We start from the raw sequence: 24,021 nt of genomic DNA on the forward strand, positions 1-24,021 counted from the left end.
AACTAAGCACATCTTGTTTGTGTTTGGCGAGATAATACGTGTTTTTTTCTCATTTGAGATGCATATTAAATAAGATATTAATAATAATAATACATTTTATTTGCAGTGATTTTAAGGTCACTTAAAGATGCTACATAGAAGTTACAACAACGACAACAGAGCAGCAGGAAAGACGGAGTTAAAAGTAGAAAATAAATACAATAAAACAGAATAAAGATTAAATAAAGATTAGATGATTTTAGAGGTTTATTCTCTACTTTTAATTTAATAAATAGTCAGCTACATCTTTATCTAAGGCTGTTTAATCCTTTCTGTCGTTTCTTTTAGGTTAATAGATGTGAAGAAAATCAAGGAAAAAGTACAAAGCAATAACTTAAATTAACTGTGTTTTTATTTCTGTCCTGTAAAAACAAACAAAAAAATTCCCCAACTCATGGATCCTGACCCCCGAGGCTGAGACTCCCTCATAAAAATTTCCAAACTGATGAAGATCTTAATTTAAAATCCCTAACCGGAAGTCCTCTGATCTCATTTCGGCCGGTTTGACGCAGCTCCTTGTGTGACAGGCGTCCAGATCTCCCTCACTTTCTCCCTCCAGAGCGCCACAGACACTCATAACCCGCCCGTTAAGAGGTTTACCTGAACCCGGAGCTGAAGCCTGTGTGGGTGGATTGTACGACTGAACTACAGACATTATTCTTTTCCTGAGATTGACGGAACGACGCTTCAGTTTAATAGGTGAGTCCTACTGACAACAACAACAAAAAAAATCAGATTATTGTGGATTTCTTTTATGGTACTTTTCTCATGGGGTTAAATATGGGCAGTGGTCGGTCGGTGGCCGCTGCCTACCTGTTGAATAGACCTATTGTTTCTCTATTATGTGAATAACAAAAAGAGCAAAAACTGACTAGTGTAACATTTTATTTGTCAACATAATAGACTCGGCTCCAGCGTGTGACACTCCCTTTGGTTTCAAGTGCGCAACGTGCGTATAGTTTGTCATAACTGGAGATGTAGTGGAGATTAAAAAAACAAATATGCACCTTTTATAACCTATTTAAACATCTCTTTAGACTTGCGTGGTTATAACTTGAGGTTTTTTCCACGCATTATCAACTGTTTTAGCCTTGTTAGGTAACATGAGCGCGGCGTTTTTAGGCGTTTCTGGTAACGCAAGGAATTTCTGCCTTCAGCCTAAAGGCTTTTATTGTTTCACCCATCAGTCACCACGGCCACAGTTCAGACCGTAGTGCTCAAATCTCACTCAATCTAGGTTATGATGATCTTATTTCTAAGCAGATTACAGTCAGATATGTTGCGTCCAATAGCTGCTCCTGTGCAACAATCACCAAAAAAGGGAGCGCTAATCAGTGATGGGGAGATATTACACAATGTTAAAACGCATCCAGTGACACAGGCTGGTAATCACAGGCTACCTGAATACAGTGCTCCAATAATAAACTCTTCACTCTTGCCAAGAGGAGGTCACAGCAATCGGCAGGGAGCCAGTGTCCCGCTGCTATTAATGCGCAATGCGCTCTAGTTGCACACTTAGATATATTGAGAAGGAGAAGGTATATTTCCTTAAGCAGGATGGTAAACACGGTTTGTTACAGTTGTTTTCAGTGTTTAATTCTACAGTGAGCGTTTTTTGGTCCCAGCCAATCAGAGCCGCAGCAGCAGCAGCAGCATACACGTATATTAGCCTGATTGAAAATAGCTGTGCTGGATCTGTGACTGTCTGTGTGGATTAGACTAGAGACAGATTTGTTCCACTGGTACCAATCAGTCAACCAGCGGCAGCGTCTACAGGAGGACAGAGATGATCTCAGAGGCTGCAGTTGCATAACACACACACACACACACACACACACACACACACACACACACACACACACACACACACATACAGAGAGAGAGAGAGAGAGAGAGGGAGAGAGAGATTGGCTTTATTCTCTCCATCTTTTATCTTTAATGTTTGCGCTTCAGCAATGTTAGAATCAGTTGTTGATTAGTTTTGTTTTGCTTTTGATTAGTGGTTACACTCTTTCTGGCAGAGAGAGAGAGAGATAGAGAGAGAGAGAGAGAGAGAGAGAGAGAGATAGACGTAGATGTAATGTTTTTTTTCAACACCCTGTGACAGATTAATCACAAATACACATGTACAAATTGCTTCTCCAGTGTTTTGAACGTATTCCTACTTTTACTGAGCGTCAAGTCTGAGCTCCTTTGTGTTAGTCACCATTAACTCACTATAGCAGACACATTGGTATTTTATAGTGAAACCTCATTGGGGAAAACAACCATATAAACTAGATGACATGCAAAATCAGCTTTACTTATTATGGTAAAAAACAAACGAATTAGCAGACCAGCAAAGGGATTTTTTTGTCAACAATTGCCTGCTGTGCGCAATTACGCATGACGCAAGCGTCTGCGGAGGATAACAAATGATCAAAGGAGCGGTGCCGTAGTGCGTTCAGGAGTGTCCGTCCGTGTGTTTGTGTGTGTTTGTCCTAGAAGATGACAGAGCTCAGGGGTGGTTCACTGGTTCTCTGTCCTGTTTTAGAGGAGACGGGCAGCAAATGGGGCCTGAGAGAAGAAACAGATGTCAAATCAGCCTCCGCTGCGGCTGATTGCATCATCAGCAGTGTCCCAAATTCCTGCTTCCAAGAAAGGTGATGCGTGGAGGAAAGAAACACTAGCTAACTGTCTGAACTTCTTCCTCCCTTATGTCTATCAATGTGTGTGTGTGTGTGTGTTGATTATAATTACTTTTCATGCAGTGTGTGATCACTACTTCCGTTTGAATATTTAATATCTTAAAGGTTGGAGTCGTTTACTTTTATTGAAAACACAGTTGGATGAACAGTTGGTGCCACTAAAGTAACATTTCTGGATGTAAAAATGTGGATTTGATTCTTTTTATCTAATTGTTTAGTTATCTGAAAGTATTCACAAAGTGCTGAATGGTTACAATTAGATGACTTCTGTAAAATTGTGTAATGTTGTGATCTAGTTTGTATATTTTAAGTAACTATATTTCAGTCTGAGCAACCTCTGAACATGAGTGTGTCAGTGTGTTTGGATGACTTTTTATAGATTGAATTTCCTCACTAATTCGATTTTTTTCTAAAGATGTGTGTTTTATGACGTCTGGTGCAGACATTTTCTGCTTTTTTTAAGCTAAAAGAACAGTCATAAAGTGAAATATATACGTATATCTCCCATATTTTCCTCAAATACCTTTATGTAACCATTGAGATAAAGTCAGGGGATAAAAATAGGGTAAATGTGATTAGTGCAGTTGTTTGTCCATGAAGCAGCGGGATGATTGGAGCTGTAAATAGACGTTCCAGTTAACATTAAATAGTTGGGGGAGTGTTGAAATGTTAGTATATGTTTGAGTTTTTTTTTACAGATTTCAACAGAGTTTCAAGAGAAACAGATTTATGACTGAGACACTTTCCCTTTAAAGGAACAGCTGGAGGGGGCAGGTTGCCCTTCTGAGTCAAATACAATAAGTCATCAGTGGGAAATACCACAGAAACACACGAGATACTGTTGTGTCATACTTCCAGCGTCTCCACCCTTCTGATCCAGTTTCGTCTTCAGTTCTCCTCTGTTAGTGTGGTTTTTATTCATCATTGTGGTCAAACTGCTGTTCACAGTTCACAGTCTGGTTGTTTTTGTGGGCTTTAATAAACTCAACATTGCATGTCCTCCCCTCATTAGACTTGATGGTTTGCTAGCAAAAATCGTTTGATCCGTTTGTTTTTTCCCTTCTTTGCTCAGACTTGTGCTGCATACATCCAGTTCATACTGTTGACAAGTTAAAGTCTCGTTTCTTTATGACCCTTTGTGCCTTAATTTAGAACTGAGCTGTTGAGCTGTTTAAGATCTCATCTGATATATTTGTGGTTTAGATGTTCTTACGGTCAGATGGAGAGAATAACTGCTCTGTTTTCCTTCTCATTTGTGGTTGATGGATGGATTTGGATGGTGGTGTTGGAGAAAGAAACACACAGAGAGAGAGAGAGAGGAAGAAATGAGTGGAAAGACAGAGTAAAGTTTCTCACGTTTAAAAGTTGGATTTCTGAGTGAAGGACTGTTCTGTCCTCAGATAATCTTGTTTTTATGTGTCAAACTGATGTTCAGTGAGCAGCAGAAGTTCATTTTTCCAAAGAGATATGATTTAGTTTGGATGAGTTTCCTTTAAACTGCATTTTTTTAACAGATCAAACCTCTCAACTCATCCACACTAATACTTTATTTAACCCCAACTAATCTCTAATTTAACCAAAACCTAAACATCTTCTACTTTCCACCTAAACTGAACCATGTCGAGGCTCACGTCTACATGTAAACATTTGAATCTGATGCCCAGAAAGTACATTTACTCAAGTACTGAACATTTTTGAGGTACTTAACTGAGTATTTCCAATCATACTTCTACTCTACAACATGTCAGATGGACATATTGTACTTTTTACTTCTACATACAGCTCCAGTAAAAAGTTTGGAGGCACTTTTCCATTCAAGTGACTGGGAAAACTTTCGACTGGTACTTTTATATCTGACAGTTACATCTGCTGCAGATTCAGAGTTTACCTTTCAGTTCCAGATATCAGTATAGAAAATATAATTCACTGTTACAGATGGTTGTTCATCTCAACCAGCTATTATACTTAGACATTAATGCATCAATAATAATATTTCAAGGGTCAATACTTTCACTTAAGTCTAATTATTAATGCAGTACTTTTACTTCTAACAGAGTACTTTACATTGTAGTTTTATTATGTTTACTTAAGAAAAGGATGTCAGTGCAACAGTTTATACATAAACCTCCAAACATCCAGGTTTTCAGGCCCTTCACAGGATCCTTTATCTTTCGTCTCATCTTCTCTTTATTCTAAGCGATTTCTTTGCCAAAACTCAATGACGACACAAGATTTGTTTTTAGCTGCTGAAACTTTTTTCTATCATCAAATCTGATTAATCATCCTGGGAAAATCTTGACGTTGCTTCATCTGTGTTTTTCTCCACATGAATAAAAGAGATACCAACAAAAAGATGAATGAATCCAGGAATTCAAGGTGTATCACCGGTAGCTGTAGTGTGTAGAGAAGTGGATGAGTTCATCTTGATAAGGGATACTGAAACTTTCCGAGTTGCATCATCTGAGATTAGAGGAACAATGGCGGCGGCGGCGGGGGGGGCAGTCAGACTGTTCATCTATCTTCACTCTTTATCTGAGTGCGAGTCAGCACTGAGCTGATTATAAAAGACGCAGACGTACAGTAAACGTCTCTTGTGTGTCCGACTCATTGAATGTTCCACTTTCTCCACCGGGTTGATTAAAAGCATCAAAAGTACCTGAAATGTAAACTTTATAGTCATCAGTTCTGTTTTTATCTTTCCTTTGCTCTCAGTTTTTAGCGACTGATAAGCCCAACATCTATTATAAACATTGTTAAGAGCAGTAGTAGCAGTGTTTGACTTCCCTTCCTTCATTTTTTTTTTATCCAAACTAATTAAATATGACCATCTACTGCTGCTATGAAAACAAGATTATTCTAGTCATGAGTTTTTTGTTAAGTCTTTTTCGGTTATGCAACGTCTTTGTCAATACAAGGTAGACGGACACACAACCAGTCCTGTGTCTAACAAACGTTTTGCAACGTGACCAATTAGGCTTAAGTTATATAATTTCTGCTTGTTTCCTGGAGTAAATTCTTCAACCTTGTAGGAATATTAGCAACAAAAAAAAAGGGTGAAACCTAATAGCCGGTAATGAAACGTATCCTCGGGGGCAGCAGCTATAACGTCACACAGGAGCTACACGTTCTGTCGAGCTGTACATGCTGCGACGTGAAAAGACTCCACCAGAAATGAAATATGGCTTCAGAGGAAGTCAGTGACAGTTTGTGCTTTGAGTTTCCAAAGAGCTGCGAAATTAAATGTGAGTGAGATCACTTCAGAGCTGATGGGAGTTTGTCCCAAAACACAATCACAGAGGATTTTAGGGTTTTTCAGATGAGTTGGAGCGGAACAACTTGTGCAAAAAGAGAGAAAGAGATAGATAGAGAGAGAGAGAGAGAGAGAGAGAGAGAGAGAGAGGGGGAAAGTTTTGATTAAATTTTTTTATAAGGCTGTAATCACGAAAGGAAAGAAAAACAACTCATGATCTATTTTATACTCCTTAACTCATCATTCACAGCGACCTACATGTGAACCCGGTGTGAACATTCACACCAACATTTCAGATGCCACTGTGATGATGACACGATGCAGACGAGGATGTTTTTGTTACTGTCGGTTGAAAACTCAGTTTTGGTGATTTTTCAGTATTTTTTCACTGATAACAAGTTTATTCAAGAGACGGCTGCACACAGGTTGAAAGCCTCCATCCTGACACACCTAGAGACGTACAAGAGAACAAACATAAACACAAACAAACAAAAAACGTTGTCAGAGTAGCAAAAAACTGTCCATGCAAGCCTGGATATGTTGTATTCTCAGTGTCCATACAGGCTGAAACTGACTAAGGTAGATCAAATAAACTCTATGCACTACTTAGCTGCAGCTGTGTCCATTTGCTCTCTGATATAATCAATAAAGGAACTCCAGATCTTAATAAATGTACTGTAGGAGTCAGATGAGATGGGATTACATTATCTCCCTCCAAATAAACAGGAAATCATATCATTGAGCCACTTAAAACAAGGAGCTGAGGTTGATTTCCATCCTCTTAAAATAATTTCATTTTAACCATACAGAACTTTTGCAAGTAAAACTGTTATCCTTTCAGAATAAGACACATACAAGACACTGGATTTAAAAAATAAAAGCCCGATGCTGTCATATTAGATATATCTCTATTTTTACAGTTGTTCTGCTTCATGCAAAGTTGCTGAAAAATAGTCATCAGTCTCAAACTCATGACTCTCAAGAGGGAACAAACTCCTAAAACACGCAAGACACATATTTTTGAAAAGTTTTACTAGTTAAAAATAGCAGTTTTGGGATTCTTACTGTCATTCACACGACAATCCACACATTCCTCAGTGCATCTCATCAGAGAGGGTCACAAGATAAGTTACACGGTGATTTTTAACGCTCCGTTCAAAGCTCTGATTGTCTTTATTTTTAAACAATGGCGAGCATACATCAATGACTAAAACACTTTTCTTTATTAGATTAAGGATGCGTCCGGACATACTGTGAGTCACAAGATCCGTAAGACACAAATAAAATACACTCGACTTATGAAGTTTATCTCAGACTTTCTCTCGGGCTTCTCCTCTCTGTTGAGAAAACAGGCGATTTTAACTCTTTTAGATCTTTATCTTAAGTCAGCTTTTCCTTCTTCACATGGTAAAAAAAAAGAAAATCTGATTCTGTGACAAAACATTTCCTAATAACAGTAAGATTTCCCCGACCGCAGAACAGTGTACGTCTTTATTTTATACACAAAAGGAACATTAAGGATGCTGATGGGATCACAAGATCACGGCGGCCCTCAGGCGTGACCGCAATTCACACAGTTCCTCTCAGGAAAAGAGACTGTTAGATTTTTTTCACCGATAACAGGCCCGCCACACGAGACGCGGACGTAGAGTCGCGAGGCCTAAAGCTTTTTTAAAACCCAACAATTTCCATGCGGTAATTTGTGTTACCGCTAACTGAGCTGAGGGGTCCTCGGGAATGCGTGACCAATTTTCTGGACTGACTGACTCACTGACTGACTCACTGTAAGAAAACGACCTAAACGCACACACAAGACCTCGAGTCACACACACACACACACACACACACACATTTTCACGTAATTTGGGGCAGGCAGACCCCTCTTAGCAAACACTCAGGATTCTTGGAGTGTTTTCCATCATAAGTCCTCTGGCTCGCTGAAAAGAAGGTTGTAAATCTCCTCCCGCCTTCATTCCTCTCTCCCCCAGCTCCATCTATCTCCCCCTTTTTGCTTTTCCTCCCTCTCTCTTCATCTATTTCAGCCTCTTTACTGACTTTTTTCTCTCTTGTTTCTCTTCACAGCGTTTCTTGATGTCACATTCCTGAAGTTTCTGAAGACCTCGGACGACCGACAGCGAGCCCGCCGGAGATTATACCCTTCACCCTCTTTGTCTGTTGGAGGGATAAAGAGGAGAGGTCCCAGTGTTTGCTTGGATATGGCATTTCTGTGTATGAGACAGAGAAAGAGTGAGCTGATCTAAGGTCAAGGCCTTCCTCCTCTCTCTCCTCTCCGTCCCCCCCCCCCCCCCCCCCGGAGTCACATGTCAGTGTGAAGCACAACCCCCGGGGTTGCTATTGCTACACTGACCGACCTAAATACTTGAATACTCACTAGGAGAAGCAGCACAGACCGGAGTTTTCAGTTGGGAGTGGAAAGAGCCAAGAGAGAGCTTCTTATCAACTGAGTTTGCTTTGTGAGCTGTTTACACTTCAGCTTCGTTTCTCCTGCTGGTTTCAGTCACCCTGAGAAACTGACTGCCACCCAAATCTACAGACTAATCCAGCGAGTGGACCTAAGGAGCCGCTTCTCTCAGATACAGGAGCACACAGAGTTTTCTGTGGAGAGACTGAATCGACCTTTCAGAGGCAAAATGCCAGCAAAGACGCCCATTTACCTAAAAACTACGACTCCCAAGAAGGGGAAGAAGTTGAAGCTCCGTGATGTCCTCTCAGGTGACATGATCAGCCCGCCGCTGGGCGATGTACGTCACAGCGCCCATGTGGGGCCTGAAGGGGAGGGTGACATGTTTGGAGACGTGGGTTTCCTTCAGGGCAAGATGGACATGCTGCCGTCCCTGAGCCGGGTGCAGAACGGGCACGCGCGCTCTCACAGCGTGGAGAGACACCTGGATGAAGGCGTCACCCCGAAACAGGACTCGCACAGCTACGCCTACAACGGTTACCATTACCAGCACTCCTCCCCAGGCCTGCTGAAGACCACCATCTCCATGCCTGTGTTCATCGCCCACGAACAAGCTCCGCCCAAACCCCCGCGCCTCCACCTGGACGACCCCTCGCCTTCCCAGCAAAACCACTTCCACCACCATCAGCAGCCTACAGAGACCAGCTACAACCAGACGCAGAGCAACGGCTACAGTCACACAGACGGCACCCACAGCCAGCAGCACCCCACGCTGTCGCTCTGCGGGAACGGCGTGGTAGGCCGTTTGGCGTCGGAGCCCTGCCGTGACATCTCCCTCTCCCCCGCCATCCGCAGGCTCGTCCCTTCTTCTAGCTCCTTCTCGGAGGCCTCCTCCGAGGACTCCATGTCGGAGACCTGCGGGCCCCTGGACGCTCACCGGGGCCTCAGCCTCGACTCTGACGCCGGCCTGAGCAACGAGGATCTGAGGAGCGAACGCAGCGAGTCGCCATGCGCTCCCTTCCATCTCGCCGGTCTCACAGCCCCGTCCAATGTGTCGCGGTCAGACTCGATGGCCGGGCTAGACCTGGATCTTGGGCCCTCCATCCTGGAGGATGTGCTGAGCATCATGGACCGCTACAAGGGCGTGGACGACCGCTGTGAGCTGTGAAGAACGGAGAGATTAATGAGACATACATATATTTTTTTATACATGATGATAAAAATATCCTTAAAAAACTCTGTGAACAGAGTAAAAGAGGACAAGGGATGAAGGACTGGAGGGTTGAGAAAATGCCTTTTTTCAAGAGAACTTGCCAGCAGCTGGGTTTAAAGGTAGTGAAAGACTGAAGAAAGGTGAGATACATGTGGACTTTATAGTGCTGGGACGTTGCTGCCCTGCATGACAGCAGCCAAGGCAACAGGCTGGTCCTTAGGAGCCTTTATCAAAGCTGAACCTCATAAACATTCAAACTGTAAGATAACAGTTGTTATCACAAACTTTAGCTATACATTCCCCCCTTTTTTTTCTTCTTTGAACAAAATATCAGCCATTATCCACAATGCATTGTCTTTTAATCAGACTTCTGTCCACTTTTTTCTGCTTGTTAATGGTTAACAAACTGCAAACTAAGCCAGATATAAATGTCTGTAGACTAACCTGGAGGGAAAACGGGAGAGAAATCGCCAGCTGTGAACAAATTTCAGGAGCGGCAGCAAGACTCGCTTATCCGTCGAGAGGAAAACGTCAGCTGCTAATATTTCTCACAACTTTGTACAACGGTGTCACTAGATTATGCTTTTGTTTACAAAATGTGAATTTTTTTTCCGCAGTAGATTTCAGACGACACGTGCTCAGTCCAACTAAGCTGAACATAAATAGTATGACGCTATAGGCCATATTCTGTCCTAATTCACTTCTGCTGCCTAAAATATCAGTTTCAGCCATGAAAAGGTTTCAGAAGACTGAATATTTTCTCTCTTTAACTGTAATGTTTCATATCCAGATGAGATGTGCAGATCGGTTCATTTTCCTCACATACTGTAACAGATGAAAAGCTGAAATGGTTTCTACTTGCCATCTAGTGTTGCTTTAGAGAACAGCGGTGCGGACGTTTCAGTAGCAGATTTGATTCTTTTGATCAGAGGGAAACAAGTGATGCTTATTCTTGTTGTTTAACTAATAAAATGGTGTAAAAGTGTAAGAAAAGTGCTGCTTCGTAGATCATTTTCAGATACTGGTCTTTTTTTAAGAAAAAAAAAACAAAACAAAACAAAAATAAAAACACTCATCTTCCATGTTGTGGCTCACTGTCGGCCTCCCTAACATTCACTGTCTGCATTATCACAGTAGCCTATTATTCAAAAAGTCATTTATGCATATCTCTGTAAATGTATGAATAAAATGTTCCTATTAAAAAAACAACAACTCTGGATTCGAGGTCAGTTCTTCGCAAACACACACAAAAACATATGAGCTGCATGTTGAGATGTTAAAAATGTTTGCACAGCTATCTTTGTTAGGACATTGCATTGATTTCCTTAACAATACCTAATTCACACCTAACCCCTGACCTTAACCAAGACCTCAGAAATGATGTTTTGCCTCATTAGGACCGGGCTTTGGTCCCCATGAGGACTACTGGTCCTGACAAGGTCGGTGTTTATACCAGAAAAGGCCCCAGTGAGGTAAAATGAGGTAACAAAAACATGGGTGCACACACACAGGTTTACTTGAGTCACTTTTATTGTATTTACATTAATTTCATGGAGACTTACCCAAACCCTAACCATAACTACTAATTACCTAACCCTGACCTTAACCACTGACCCAAAAATCTGCATTTTACCATTTAGGGACATGGCTTTGGTCCCCAATTGCACAAGCTGTCCCCAATTAACTGGTCTTAAGTCTGGTGTGTGTCCCTGAAAGTGACTTAAGTCAAACCCAAACTCTCTCTCTTAGACACACACACACAGTACAGAGAGCAAACACAGACATAATACTCCTTAACTGATTATTTAAAATAAAAAACAATGTTTATCAGTAAGTTGTAAACACAATACTTTTACAAAGAATAAAACTTATATTTACATCACTGTCTTCTATATATTGCACTGCAGGACTTCATGTTGTTTGATAACAAAGTGTTCATTAATACAGACAATCTGAATGAATATCTGTATTATTCTCACTGAATAATGAGGTAAGTGGTAAATGGAGTTGCCTCATCTCTCACAGAGAAAGCTCGTTTGTTTCAGCTTTAGTTTTATGACTTCACATTGAAAATAATTACCGGATGCTGTAGTGTACTATCATGTCTGCAATGACGCTGACTTTACTAAAGTAACGTCTTGCAGTTGCACACAGTGACCACCGGAGGGCGGTAAACACCTAATACACCGTGAAACTGACATCTAGAATTATGGGGTTTTAGCGTCCTCTAGTGGTTAAAATGGGGAACTGTAAACTAATAAATTGGGGGGGGGGGGAAATAGCATCAATGCCGCCATGACAGCAGACGCTTCCGGTGAATACTTTCAAAATAAGGTTTGGCCAATATAAGAACTACAAACTAATAAAAGAGGTTGTAATTCACAGTGGTGGAAATGTATTCAAATTTATAAGTACATTTATTCAAGCACTGTACTTAAGTACAATTTTGAGGTACTTGTACTTTACTTGAGTATTTCCATGTGATGCTTTGACAGCTTTAGTTACTTTTCAGATGAAGATTTGACACAATGGATAATATAACAAGCTTTTAAAATACAACACATTGTTAAAGATGAGGTTTCCAACCTTTTTGGCTTTTGACGTCTTACAAAAAGCAGTGTGTAGTCGGGGTCACATTTCAGATGTCTATGAGTTGTTAACAGCTCCACCAAACAGTGATTTTTCCCTCTAAACTTCTCACATGCTTTCATTTCAATAAATGTTTAAATGATCCAATATTTCACCAAAAATCAAAGATTAGAGAAAAAGTCCAAAAACTGAAAACAGATTTGTGTATCAGAACTTTGTTTTTTCTTCTTTCCTCTCCCATTAATCATCTCACGACCCCTCAGATTTATCTGATGACCCTTCGGAGGAGCTCGACCCCTATGTTGGGAACCACTGGACGAAACTAGCTAACTGTATATAAAGTAGTTGAAACTAGCTCCACCTCCAGCAGCTACAACAGTAACATGCTGCTCTAACACTGATGCTTCACTATTAATAATCTAATGATGTCATATATAATAATATATTAGTCAGAGGGACCAAACCACTACTTTTACTGCAATACTTTAACTACATCAAGCTCATAATACTTATGTACTTTTACTTAAGTAGGATTTTTCATGCAGGACTTTTATTTGTAATGAAGTATTTTTTATGTTCCTGTATCGGTACTTTTACTTAAGTAAAGGATCTGAGTATTTCTTCCACCATTTACTGAGTTACTAGATTACTGTGTGAATGGAGACTCATGTAATTCACTCTTCCGCCGGTGGAGGGCGGTAACCCCACGCACCGAGGAACGTTCCAACTGACAAATGAACCGTAGAAGAAGAACAATAGCAGTAGCATGTTTGCAGCATCGCAGCACCTCAGTGTGTCTGGTGTTTTTTCATAAAACAGTCATCAGTAACTGTTTCAAAGTACCGAAAGTGACTGATAAAGAAGAGGAGAGGCTGTTACAAATTTTGCAAAAATGAAGTGAGTGTTTCTGTTGAGAAAGAAGAGCAAAAAACTTATGTTTGAACGACACCTAGCTGACATATTTAAGCTAATAGCATTCAGGTTATCTTTCATAAGTCAGAATCTGTGTGTTCATGTAAATAACTTTGAATCATAAAGCTAGCGTCCACATTAGCTTAGCTTCATACACATTTTTAATTCAGTAAATCCAGTTTGTTGTCATTTACACATATTATTTTATTCAAGGCTCAACATCGACGGTCTGTTGGTGTATTTTCCATATGACTACATCTATCCTGAGCAGTACTCCTACATGCTGGAGCTGAAGAGGACGCTGGATGCGAAGGTGGGTGGTGTTTATGCGTTTCTCAGGTTATTCTACAGGTTAATAATGAAGTAGATTAAAGGACAGGCTCACAGTGTTTCAAGTCTCTCTTAAAACACCATTCAGGTGTCCATATGAACAGTGACAGAGGTTTTCCTCGCTGTAATCCTTCCTTCCTTCCTTATTTCTCCCTTAGTGACTGATGAATCTCAAGTCCTTGCTTTTTGTTCCCCGCTGCGTCATTTGGAGAACAGTCATAGTATTAACTGTGAGTATGTGTGTTTTCAGGGTCATGGAGTCTTGGAAATGCCTTCAGGAACAGGGAAGACCATCTCCCTGCTGTCTCTCATCATTGCCTATCAAAGGGTGAGTTTAGCTGTGTGTTCAGACTTTCTGTGTGTTTTTAGCTATGGTCTACTGTGGCTTCCCACCAGAAAATGCCACATGAACACCTTAAATAAGTGAGATTCTCTCTCGCTCTCAGGCCTTTCCTTTGGATGTGACCAAGCTAATATACTGCTCCAGAACAGTTCCAGAGATTGAGAAGGTGAGTCAGTATCAAAAAAACCTATACTCAGCATAAAGTGTAATTCATAGTCCATATAAGTTTAATCCCACTATCAACAATTCATCCTGTCAAGCCACACATAAGAAGAACATTCATAACAGTAGGAAGAAGCTGCTTTAGAAGTGATCAGAGTTAATATCGTACATCTGATCGTCTGTCTGATTAGGTCGTGGAGGAGCTCAGGAAGCTGATGGAGTTTTATTCCAAGGAAACCGGAGAGAGCAACAACTTCCTGGCTCTGGCCCTTTCCTCCAGGAAAAACCTCTGCATCCACCCCGAGGTAAGAGCACCTTTTAAAACAGGTGTTTTAAAAGCAAACATCTGTAGTTACATAAATCATATTTTTTAGTTTTCTGTTGGTGAATCAGAATTTGAATTGTTTTAACTCCTGAAGTAGAAGAATATACAAGAATTTTTGGATCAGGTAGTTGATGCTGACTCACTGCAAGAGAGGAAAAGTGTAGTGTGGACATACATTACTTTATCCAGGACAAATCAAGACCTGACATACAGTACAGTCAAAGCATGAACACACTAATATAAACATTTAAAGCTAATAGCCGCTACACTTTCTTTTAGATACAGAAGCAGGCTTTCTTTTCTTTTTTGTTTGCTTATGTAACAACTCTTTATTGAAAAGTTCTTTAATAAAACAACAACACACAAGTAAACACAGGAAAAAATGTTCAACTTTACATAAAAAACCCAACAAAAAACCCCCCAAACTATAATAAACCATCTTTAGGGTTGCCAACAGCAACCAGCACTGTGCTCTATTCAATGTTTGCTTATATGTCTAAAAGATTAAAGAACTGCTTGTCTCCCTTGGCCATAACATGTATCCTCTGTTTATATCCAGGTGAGCTCTCTGCGCTTCGGTAAGGAAGTTGACGGAAAGTGTCACAGTCTGACGGCATCGTACATTCGCGCACAACGACACAGCAACCCCAACCTGCCTATGTGTCGCTTCTATGAGGTAAGAAGTTGCCTGAATTCATTTATTTCATTTATCAACTTAAGTGGAAGTACAAGAGGCAGCTTGAAGGAAAGTTTGTGCAAAAAATATTATGAATAACAGCACCTGATCACAGTTGTTATGATTAGTACGTCGTCCTGTTCTGTCACTGTGTGTGTGTTTTATTTTGGGATCTGCAGATAAAAAATTAGCTTTAACGCTGATAAAAATCAAAGATTAGATCTATGTTTGTGTATATGGTCCTTTACAAATAAAATAAATAAATAACACATCAATATATTACACCTAACAATGTTGAGTGTCTGAGGGTGGAGTTATACATTTTGTTTTAAGTACATTTCTTTGTACCTGAAGATGTAGAGGTGGTTGACTCAGAACCATAAACATCTGAACAATTTAATAAAATTCATTACAGCCTTATAACACATTTTAGCTTTAGTATGCTTATAATGATAAATAAGCAGTGGTTTAAACCTTTTAACTTTTTTATTTTTGAGGATATAGTTTGTGAAATTGTGTTTAATCTCTCGATACCAGACAATCGTAGATCTCTGCTGAAGTCTGGTGATTTCTAAATGTACAGTAGTTGCTTAAACGGCCAGTAACAAACCTTCACCCCTTACATTTAATCAAGGACACTCTTCCCTCATTCTCCTCCGTAGTGAACTGCATGTCACCGCCCCAGTGTGAAGGATGCAGGTTTTTTTTTTAAACTCTCTTGTTTCCACCCAGTTTTAATAATGAAACGTGGGAGATTGTCTTCAGTCTCTATGAGTGAAGCGTTTACAGACTGACCTGTGAGTCAGGTAGCAGCGAGTCAGTATCTGATGAAGGGCAGCTCTATTGGACTGATAAAAACTTAATTACCCAGTACTCAACTTCCTTTAACTTTTTGAACTTTGGCATGACCTCATCTGTGACTTACTGGAATCTTTCTTTGCATAAAATTTGTGTGTATGACCAACATTTACCAGAGATAGCTCACTGCAGCAGTCTGTAGGATCATGGAAATAATGAAACTGATATCCATCCGTTGTGTGACGTAGTGTTACCCTCCTGTGGCGACCTCTAACTAAACTAAAACAACCAATGAAAAGTACTGAGACCAGAGTTGGTATCTGGTTTCGGGTTGTCCCCTGAATGAACTCATGTTGCTATTCCAGGTGCGGCAGCTTGTGTCATACTGAGGTCATGAAAACATCGGTGATAGAGTATGTTTGAAGATGGAGCTGTGACACTTCTGACTCTTAATAAAGCTCCGACTGACTGAGAAAAATAACATTAAATTGTCTGTTCACTCTAAAACCATCCTGCCAGGCGTAATCTGTTACACTTTCACTAACGTGGCTCATACGTTTCCAGTTATAAGTTCAGGATTCTTTGCTAATTGTCTCTTTAATCCAGCCATTTGTAACTTCATTCATCTTGCTGTGTATTATTTTATGTCTCTCTTACTGTCTGTCACTCGTGTTTGCTTGAACTTCCCTCATCGCTCTGGTTTTTGCCTGCAGGAGTTTGATGCGGTCGGCCGGCAGGTTCCTCTTCCCGCTGGCATCTACAACCTCGACGACCTGAAGGACTTTGGCAGGAGGAAAGGCTGGTGTCCTTACTATCTGGCACGCTACTCGGTACGTTCCTTCACAGACTTCTACAGACATAAAGCCTGGTGTGAAAAAATGCTCTTCTAGTATTTTAGGAAAGATCATTTTATATTTAATTAACAGCATGACAGAAAAAAAATGCAATTTAGTAGAGAAAAACAACCTGACAATACCGCTCTCACTCTTTACTGAATAATGTTGTAATATTTCAAGCTGTTGCACAATGATTGGGAGTATCTCTTAATTTGTGCTCTTATCTCTTGGGCCTTTATTTCCTGTCAGATCCTGCATGCTAACATCGTGGTGTACAGTTACCACTACCTGCTGGACCCCAAGATAGCCGACCTGGTGTCCAAAGAACTGGCCAAGAGCTCTGTGGTGGTGTTTGATGAGGCTCATAATATAGGTGAAAAGATAAACTGAGTGTCATCCTAAACATTTATTATCAAATTCTAGGTATCACAAAAATATGATATGAGATATGATCTTTCCCTTCCTCCTCAGACAACGTGTGTATCGACTCCATGAGTGTGAACATCACCAGACGAACGCTGGACCGATGCCAGAACAACGTGGACACGCTGCAGAACACCATACAGAAGTAAGAGCAGCAGCAGCAGCAGCAGCAGCAAGCGTGTTTGGACATAAAACTCATTAGAGTTTGTCATCAGTAGACAAGTGTGTCCTGCATCTGAAAATTGCCAACATACAGCACACTTAACCCACAGTTTTCAGTATCCGTCTATAATCTGCCTTGTAAGACAGACAGTCATCGATAAACGCGAAGAGACTGAAGTTTATGTCCAAACACGACACAGTTGTGGCTCAATCTCAATATCAAAAATTAGTTCTTCTTGACAAGACTTATAAAAATGGTATTGCATATCTGTAAAAATAGATACTATCAATGATTTTGAGACCTGCGTTCCTTCCTCAAATTCAAAATAATATCACAACACTCATTTTTTTATGTTACAGTAAACTTAACGGCTTCTAAATAACTCGATTCAATTGCTTTATTAATTGAATTTTTCTCCTCAGCTCCTGAACGTGCATTTATTTTAATACTATAATACTGTATTAATTGATCCTTCTGATCTGTGACTTGTGTGAAAATAAAACCAACAAAGCGTCCGAGCGCCATTGAACCCTGTATTTCCATAAGTCATGGGATGTCCTCGTTATACCAGCATGTCCTCGTTATACCAGCATGTCCTCGTTATACCAGCGTGTTTCAGTGAGCTCTGATAAATCTCCACACATGGTGGTCTTACCTGGCTCTGTTTGCAGTAACCAGAATCTGTCAGATGTTATGTGGGTATTGGGATGGGCGCCATATTTCAGAATGCATCTTATCAACTTCCTGTTGTTACCTCTTCCCCGCCTCACCTGCTGTCTGACAGGATAAAGGAGACAGATGCTGCTAAACTGAAGCAGGAGTACAGGCGACTGGTGGAAGGGTTGAAGGAAGCCAACGTTGCCAGGGAAACAGACGTCTACCTCGCAAATCCAGTGTTGCCAGATGAAATTCTTCAAGGTAAGACCATCAACAGGACTGGATATCATTTTAGTTTTATTCTTTCTTTTTTTCCAGAATAGATGTTTCAGACAAACACAATACTTAATTTTTTCCGTCTTGCTCCTGTCTCTCTCAGAGGCGGTCCCCGGCACCATTCGCACAGCAGAACACTTTGTTGGTTTCTTGAGGCGTTTCCTGGAGTATCTGAAGGCCCGTCTGAGAGTCCAACACGTCATACAGGAGAGCACCCCGCAGTTCCTCAAAGACATCTTCGACAAAGTCTGCATCGACCGCAAACCTCTCAGGTCGGTGTCGGCCTCCCTCGTTTCTTTAGCAGCATCCGGCTCACTCTGTCCGTTCCTCATTCGTTCTCTCATCTCACGTCTTTATCATCTTTCTTACTCAATAATTCACCTCTCTCATGCGCTCTCAGCTCATTTCCTCGTTTACCTTTGTGTCTCTCCAGGTTTTGTGCAGAGCGTTTGCAGTCGTTGCTACGAACTCTGGAGATCGCCGACATCGCAGACTTCTCGGCCGTTACTCTCATCTCTAACTTTGCTACTCTGGTCAGCACCTACAGCCAAGGTACTAGATGACACTTAATGACTCTGCTTGCAGTATTTAAAGATGTACAGACACTGTTAACATATATATATATATATAAATATATTACTCTGGCAGATACTGTTGCAGTAAGGTGTGGGATAGAAGTCAGATTCTAGTCTGTGATACTGATTGTTGTGGTTGAAAGATTTTAGCTTTCGATATCTCCCAAATATTCAGTTTATGACTTTTTCTTTTGTTTTTACTGCTTCTGTTGTCTAAAAAGAATGGAAACATTCTCATGATGGCTTTTTTTTCATAGAGCAGCTCATTTGTTTCAACATATTTTGTAAAAAAAAACAAATCCCAAAGGCATTTTTTTGTTTGTTTGTTTAAATGGTGTCGCTTTGAAAACCTCTCGGCTGTATTTTTTTTTTTTTAACTTTAACCTCATGAAGCACTTCTTTCTCTCTCTCTGTGTCCTTCTCCGTCTGTCAAGGTTTTACTATAATCATCGAGCCGTTTGATGACAGAACTCCAACTATTGCCAACCCTGTGCTGCACTTCAGGTGGGAGGAAATTGAGAAGTGTTTAAAATCAGGAAACATTACATGCTGACGATCGTCATTAGGCATTTCAGGTGGATCGAGGCTCTAATTGGTTGATGACAGGTTCCAGTAGATTGATCAGATATGTGAGATGATGCAGGACTAAACAGGTCAATATGTGACTTTTTGTCTTTGTTCCTCTTCCAGCTGCATGGATCCGTCTATCGCCATCAAACCTGTTTTTCAAAGATTTCAGTCGGTCATCATCACCTCGGGGGTGAGTTAGATACGACTCTGTCTCCTTCCTCTCTGCTCAGTTTAGTCCTGTAACTGGCACTGTTTTATTAGTGCTTGAGATTTTTTACCTCAGTATGATGTCTATTTGTAACCCGCATGTCTCAGGCTGTGTGCAGAATGATGAAGACTGAGAGTAAAAATAGTTTTCTCAGGTTAACCTACTTGCACCGATTATACTGAACGCCTCCTTCAGCTGGAGACTTTCACTATCATTTTGCTTCTTGAAATATAATCTTGCATCTTCTGTCATATGTTGTTTTACTGTGTGCCTCCTCTTTGTTAATTTGTTAACATTTATTTAATGGATTTAATGTATGAAGTCTGTGTTTCCTCAAACAAACGACACTGATAAACGAACGTCTGCTCTAATTCAGATTCTCTCTCGTCCTTCTGTTTTGTCCTCCTCAGACTCTCTCACCGCTGGACATCTATCCCAGAATCCTTGACTTCCGCCCCGTTACCATGGCGTCCTTCACCATGACGCTGGCTCGGACCTGCCTCTGTCCTCTGGTGTGTAAACACACTCGTTCACTTTGGTGGATTGTGAGAATAATTCTTGAACTAGACGAGGACTTTTTGAAACACCACAAACCTTTAATCACATTATGTCATCACTTAAAATTGTATTACTGAATTATTGGAGCCTATCAAACTCCTTTTTTTCTCCCCTGATTGCCTGTTTATGTCTTTTTCTCTTCTTCTGTTTGTTTTCATAGATTGTCGGCAGGGGAAACGACCAGGTGGCCCTCAGCTCAAAGTTTGAGACCAGAGAGGACTTTGGTTAGTAGTCGTTATTTATTAGAGCGTGACGCGTCCCAAACGTAGAATCAAATGATAAAATATTTGTTTACAATTGCAGCTGGGACATAAATATACATCTATATGTATATATCTGTGTCTTTTTCAGCACATAATATCTCAAAACAGACCAAACTTTGATAACAGGATGACTTTTTTTTTTTTTTTTTTTTTTCCTTTTTCCAGCTGTGATTCGTAACTATGGCAACCTACTTCTGGAGATGTCTGCCATTGTTCCTGACGGCATTGTGGCATTTTTCACCAGCTACGTCTACATGGAGAACATAGTTGCGTCTTGGTATGAACAGGTCAGACACAGCACACACACACACACACCTGAGAGACTGTGATGTCTTATTTATCTTCTCACTTCTCGTTATTCTTAATAATTACAGTAAAATGGTGACGCTGATAATAATAAAACTGTCAATATTTGCATTATTGAAACAAAATAATAGTAGCAGCAGTCATTAGGTGTAAGTAGGTGTTTTGTTCTTAAAGAACAGGATTGTTTTATTCATTTATTTTACTATTATTAATGTTTAATATCTTCATATATGGAAAAGAAGCACCGTTCTGTAATGGTGTGTGTTTCTGTTCATGTGTGTTTGCAGGGAATCCTGGAGAATATTCAGAGAAACAAGCTGATCTTCATTGAGACTCCGGATGCTGCAGAAACCAGCATGGCCCTGGAGAAATACCAGGAGGTCAGAGAGTCGCCCGACATCTTACTTCACACTTATTATAATGAAACAAGTCACAAATATCTGTACAAAAAAAGGTTGTATTCAAAGATCATGTTGGTTAAAAACAGATGAGTCAGTGCTTATCATTTATTCCATTAAGCATTAGCAGCGTTGTAGAAAATAACAGCAGACTCATGGTGATGTTTTATCTTCTTGTTCTCCTGGTGGGTCTCAGACTTTTGACCTTTGACCTTTCCTGTCTGTGTCTTGTCTTCAGGCGTGTGAGAACGGCAGAGGAGCCATCCTGCTGTCTGTGGCCAGAGGGAAGGTGTCTGAGGGAATAGATTTCGGTAAATGATCAGATTCCTGCAGGTTACTGGAAAGACTTAACAGGAAACTTCCTTATATTTTATAGTCATATAAAATAAAGAATGAAAGCAATTCAACAGATTTCTTTATGGTTACATACAATGTAATGATGCAGCAAACGTGTGGCTATGTTAAGTTTTTCAACATAATTATGAATCTTGTTGTGTTTTCTGTTCAGTGCATCACTTCGGCCGGGCAGTCATCATGTTTGGAGTCCCGTATGTTTACACACAGAGCCGCATCCTGAAGGTCAGAACGATGTCACTACGTCTTCATGTCAACATCTCGTTTTATATCATTCAGTTAAATAAATGAATAAATCAGTGCCGACATACATGCAACTACATATCTGATATGGTAAACTGTAATGTTGGTTGTATTTTACTCAGGATTTATTCATATAAAAATAAGTTTTTGTTGAAGATGTGTGTTTTTAAACATACCCCAAACAAAATATTTACATGGTTGGATGTTTTAGTATAAACTTTTCTCTCAGTTGGCAGTTTTACTGTCATTCTCACATTTTTAACTTTTCCTCACTGACACACATGTTTCAGGCTCGTCTGGAGTACCTTCGGGATCAGTTCCAGATCAGAGAGAATGACTTCCTCACATTTGATGCTATGCGTCACGCGGCCCAGTGTGTGGGCAGAGCCATCAGAGGCAAGACGGACTACGGACTCATGATATTTGCTGACAAGGTGTGTATGTGTGTGTGTTTGCTAATCGGCCTACGTTTGTCTTCTGATCTCACTTTTTGTTGCACCACTGCCAATTTTATTTAATATACAGTATTTCCCATAATACAAGATGCCTACAAACACATGACCCAGTTTCTCAGCATCACCCTGCTTCACAGTTACTCACATTCACTGCTGGTAGCATCCCTTTATTGCCTTGAGTAAAGATGAATCACTTCCTCCTCCTCTTCTTCCTCCGCAGCGTTACGCCCGAGCAGACAAGCGTGGGAAGCTTCCTCGCTGGATCCAGGAGCACATCAACGACGGCAGTCTGAACCTCACCGTGGACGAGGCGGTCCAGCTCTCCAAGCACTTCCTGCGTCAGATGGCTCAGCCGTTCAGACAGGTACGACTCAAACCTGCCGAGCAGCACGCAAGTGTAAATCTGTGCTTCAGATTGTTCCTTTCTACATAGAAACGGAAGAGCGGGAAACTTCTAGATTGAAAGTTTAGTTAGTTTTTATTTATTTTACATCCACTTTGACTCACCGAGTGAGCTCACACACACACAACAGGCTCTGCTTTCACTTCACTTCCTGTTTTCTTAGCATCTTTTAGCATCTAGCAGCTTTCTTGTATTTAATCTTATTAGTGACACAGATCTACATAGTGAAAAGGACGATTAACCAGAGGTGTGCAGGAACAACTGTCATATAGCAAGACACTGCAAACAGTTGACGAGGCTCTCTGTGATCACTATTATTCACCTTTCTTCCAACTTTATCTTTATTTTTTTACCCGTTCCTCACAATCTCTCTCTCTCCAGGAGGACCAGTTGGGTCTGTCTCTGTTGACTCTCGAGCAGCTGGAGTCGGAGGAAATGCTGCAGAAAATCACTCAGATCGCTCACCAGACCTGAAGGTGACATACACTGCATAATGTCATCACCGTGGCAACGCCCATGATGGTGGGGGGGTCGTCATCGGCTGTTTAAAATGTTTAGAACTGGATCAGATAGCAGATGCAACTAAAGAGTTTATTTTTTACCTACGTGGAGTGCCAGATGTTTGAGGTTTACCACATCAGGACAGTTCAGATGTACAATAACAAACATGAGACATATTTAAAAACACACTCTGGCTCTGTCAGTGTTAAACACCACCAGTCTGGACCTATTTTAAAAACAAAACTAAACACTCAGTATTCAGTATTTTGAGCCACACACACTGAGTCTACTGAATATTATCACCCTGCCTTTACATAGTGCTCTGTGTCAATCAGCATATATACTGTAGTGTTGAAATGCAAACACATTTTATCAGATTTAGCCTCACTAGTCCAACCGATAGACCTCAAGAGTGTGTGACAGGATTTATTTTTTCATAATTAGTTGACACACTTTTGTGCAAACTTTAATAGCTGGTTTACATGTTGATCCTACATCCTCTTGTACCAAACCAACACAAGGCAGTGATGGAGATCTACAAGATAATGTAACTAAAGAACACAACATTAAACATGGAAGAAGGTCCTAACGTTTTGTAGACTCAGTGAACATTTTCAAGTATTACAGATAACTCACAGATGCACTAAGAGACGATATTACAGAAATACCAACAATAGTTCTATTATAATGAAAACTTTTACTTGAAATCCTAAAAAAAAAATGTGAGCTGTTTTTAGGCACTCCAGAGCTACTGTAGGGTTGTGACACAAAACATTTGTTGCTTTAAAGACCAATAGTTATTATCACACTGTGCGCTGTTTTTAACTTGTATCGTTTTGAGAACATTTTTGCTTAAAAACGAGACAAACAGATGTGTTTAAGATAAGAAAATGTTGCATTAACTACAAAAAATGTTATTCCATGTGCGGGTGTAACATCGGTCCATATAGTGTCTGTCATACAGACAAGACGACTGTTAGTGTCCTTTTTCTACTGCAACTGTACATAGAAATATTTGTATCTGTTTTTCATTGAGAAAGTTGGAATATAAATGTTTGTATTTAAAGGCTCCTGACTTGTTTTTCT

General features: G+C 40.4%; 2 protein-coding genes across 2 annotated transcripts; both read left to right on the forward strand.

Annotated features, from left to right (window-relative positions):
• Nucleotides 1-545: 545 nt before the first annotated feature.
• Nucleotides 546-10,823, forward strand: zgc:154093 (uncharacterized protein LOC777623 homolog). The gene is made up of 2 exons (XM_044354743.1): nt 546-738; nt 8,059-10,823. Exon 2 carries the CDS (start codon nt 8,628-8,630, stop codon nt 9,564-9,566), a length of 939 nt encoding a protein of 312 aa, XP_044210678.1. The 5' UTR covers nt 546-738; nt 8,059-8,627; the 3' UTR covers nt 9,567-10,823.
• A 2,113-nt stretch (nt 10,824-12,936) lies between these two features.
• ercc2 (excision repair cross-complementation group 2) lies at nt 12,937-24,005 on the forward strand. The gene is made up of 23 exons (XM_044355052.1): nt 12,937-13,097; nt 13,326-13,425; nt 13,693-13,770; nt 13,889-13,951; nt 14,139-14,252; nt 14,832-14,948; nt 16,460-16,576; nt 16,832-16,955; nt 17,054-17,150; nt 17,953-18,086; nt 18,205-18,373; nt 18,535-18,653; nt 19,111-19,180; nt 19,367-19,436; nt 19,865-19,966; nt 20,173-20,236; nt 20,441-20,562; nt 20,869-20,961; nt 21,218-21,290; nt 21,488-21,558; nt 21,867-22,010; nt 22,252-22,395; nt 22,816-24,005. Exons 1-23 carry the CDS (start codon nt 13,093-13,095, stop codon nt 22,906-22,908), a joined length of 2,283 nt encoding a protein of 760 aa, XP_044210987.1. The 5' UTR covers nt 12,937-13,092; the 3' UTR covers nt 22,909-24,005.
• Nucleotides 24,006-24,021: the final 16 nt, after the last annotated feature.

The sequence above is a fragment of the Thunnus albacares genome, chromosome 6 (genome assembly GCF_914725855.1).
Source record: "Thunnus albacares chromosome 6, fThuAlb1.1, whole genome shotgun sequence".
NCBI classification, from domain to species: Eukaryota; Metazoa; Chordata; class Actinopteri; order Scombriformes; family Scombridae; genus Thunnus; species Thunnus albacares.

What these genes read in the sequence shown, in the direction of transcription:
- zgc:154093 (XM_044354743.1), top strand. Translation starts at nt 8,628, where the DNA reads ATGCCAGCAAAGACGCCCATTTACCTAAAAACTACGACTCCCAAGAAG.
- ercc2 (XM_044355052.1), top strand. An exon ending in ATCGACCGCAAACCTCTCAG is followed by an intron (nt 18,374 to 18,534) that starts GTCGGTGTCGGC and finishes GTGTCTCTCCAG; the next exon opens with GTTTTGTGCAGAGCGTTTGC. An exon ending in GTCTGAGGGAATAGATTTCG is followed by an intron (nt 21,291 to 21,487) that starts GTAAATGATCAG and finishes TTTTCTGTTCAG; the next exon opens with TGCATCACTTCGGCCGGGCA.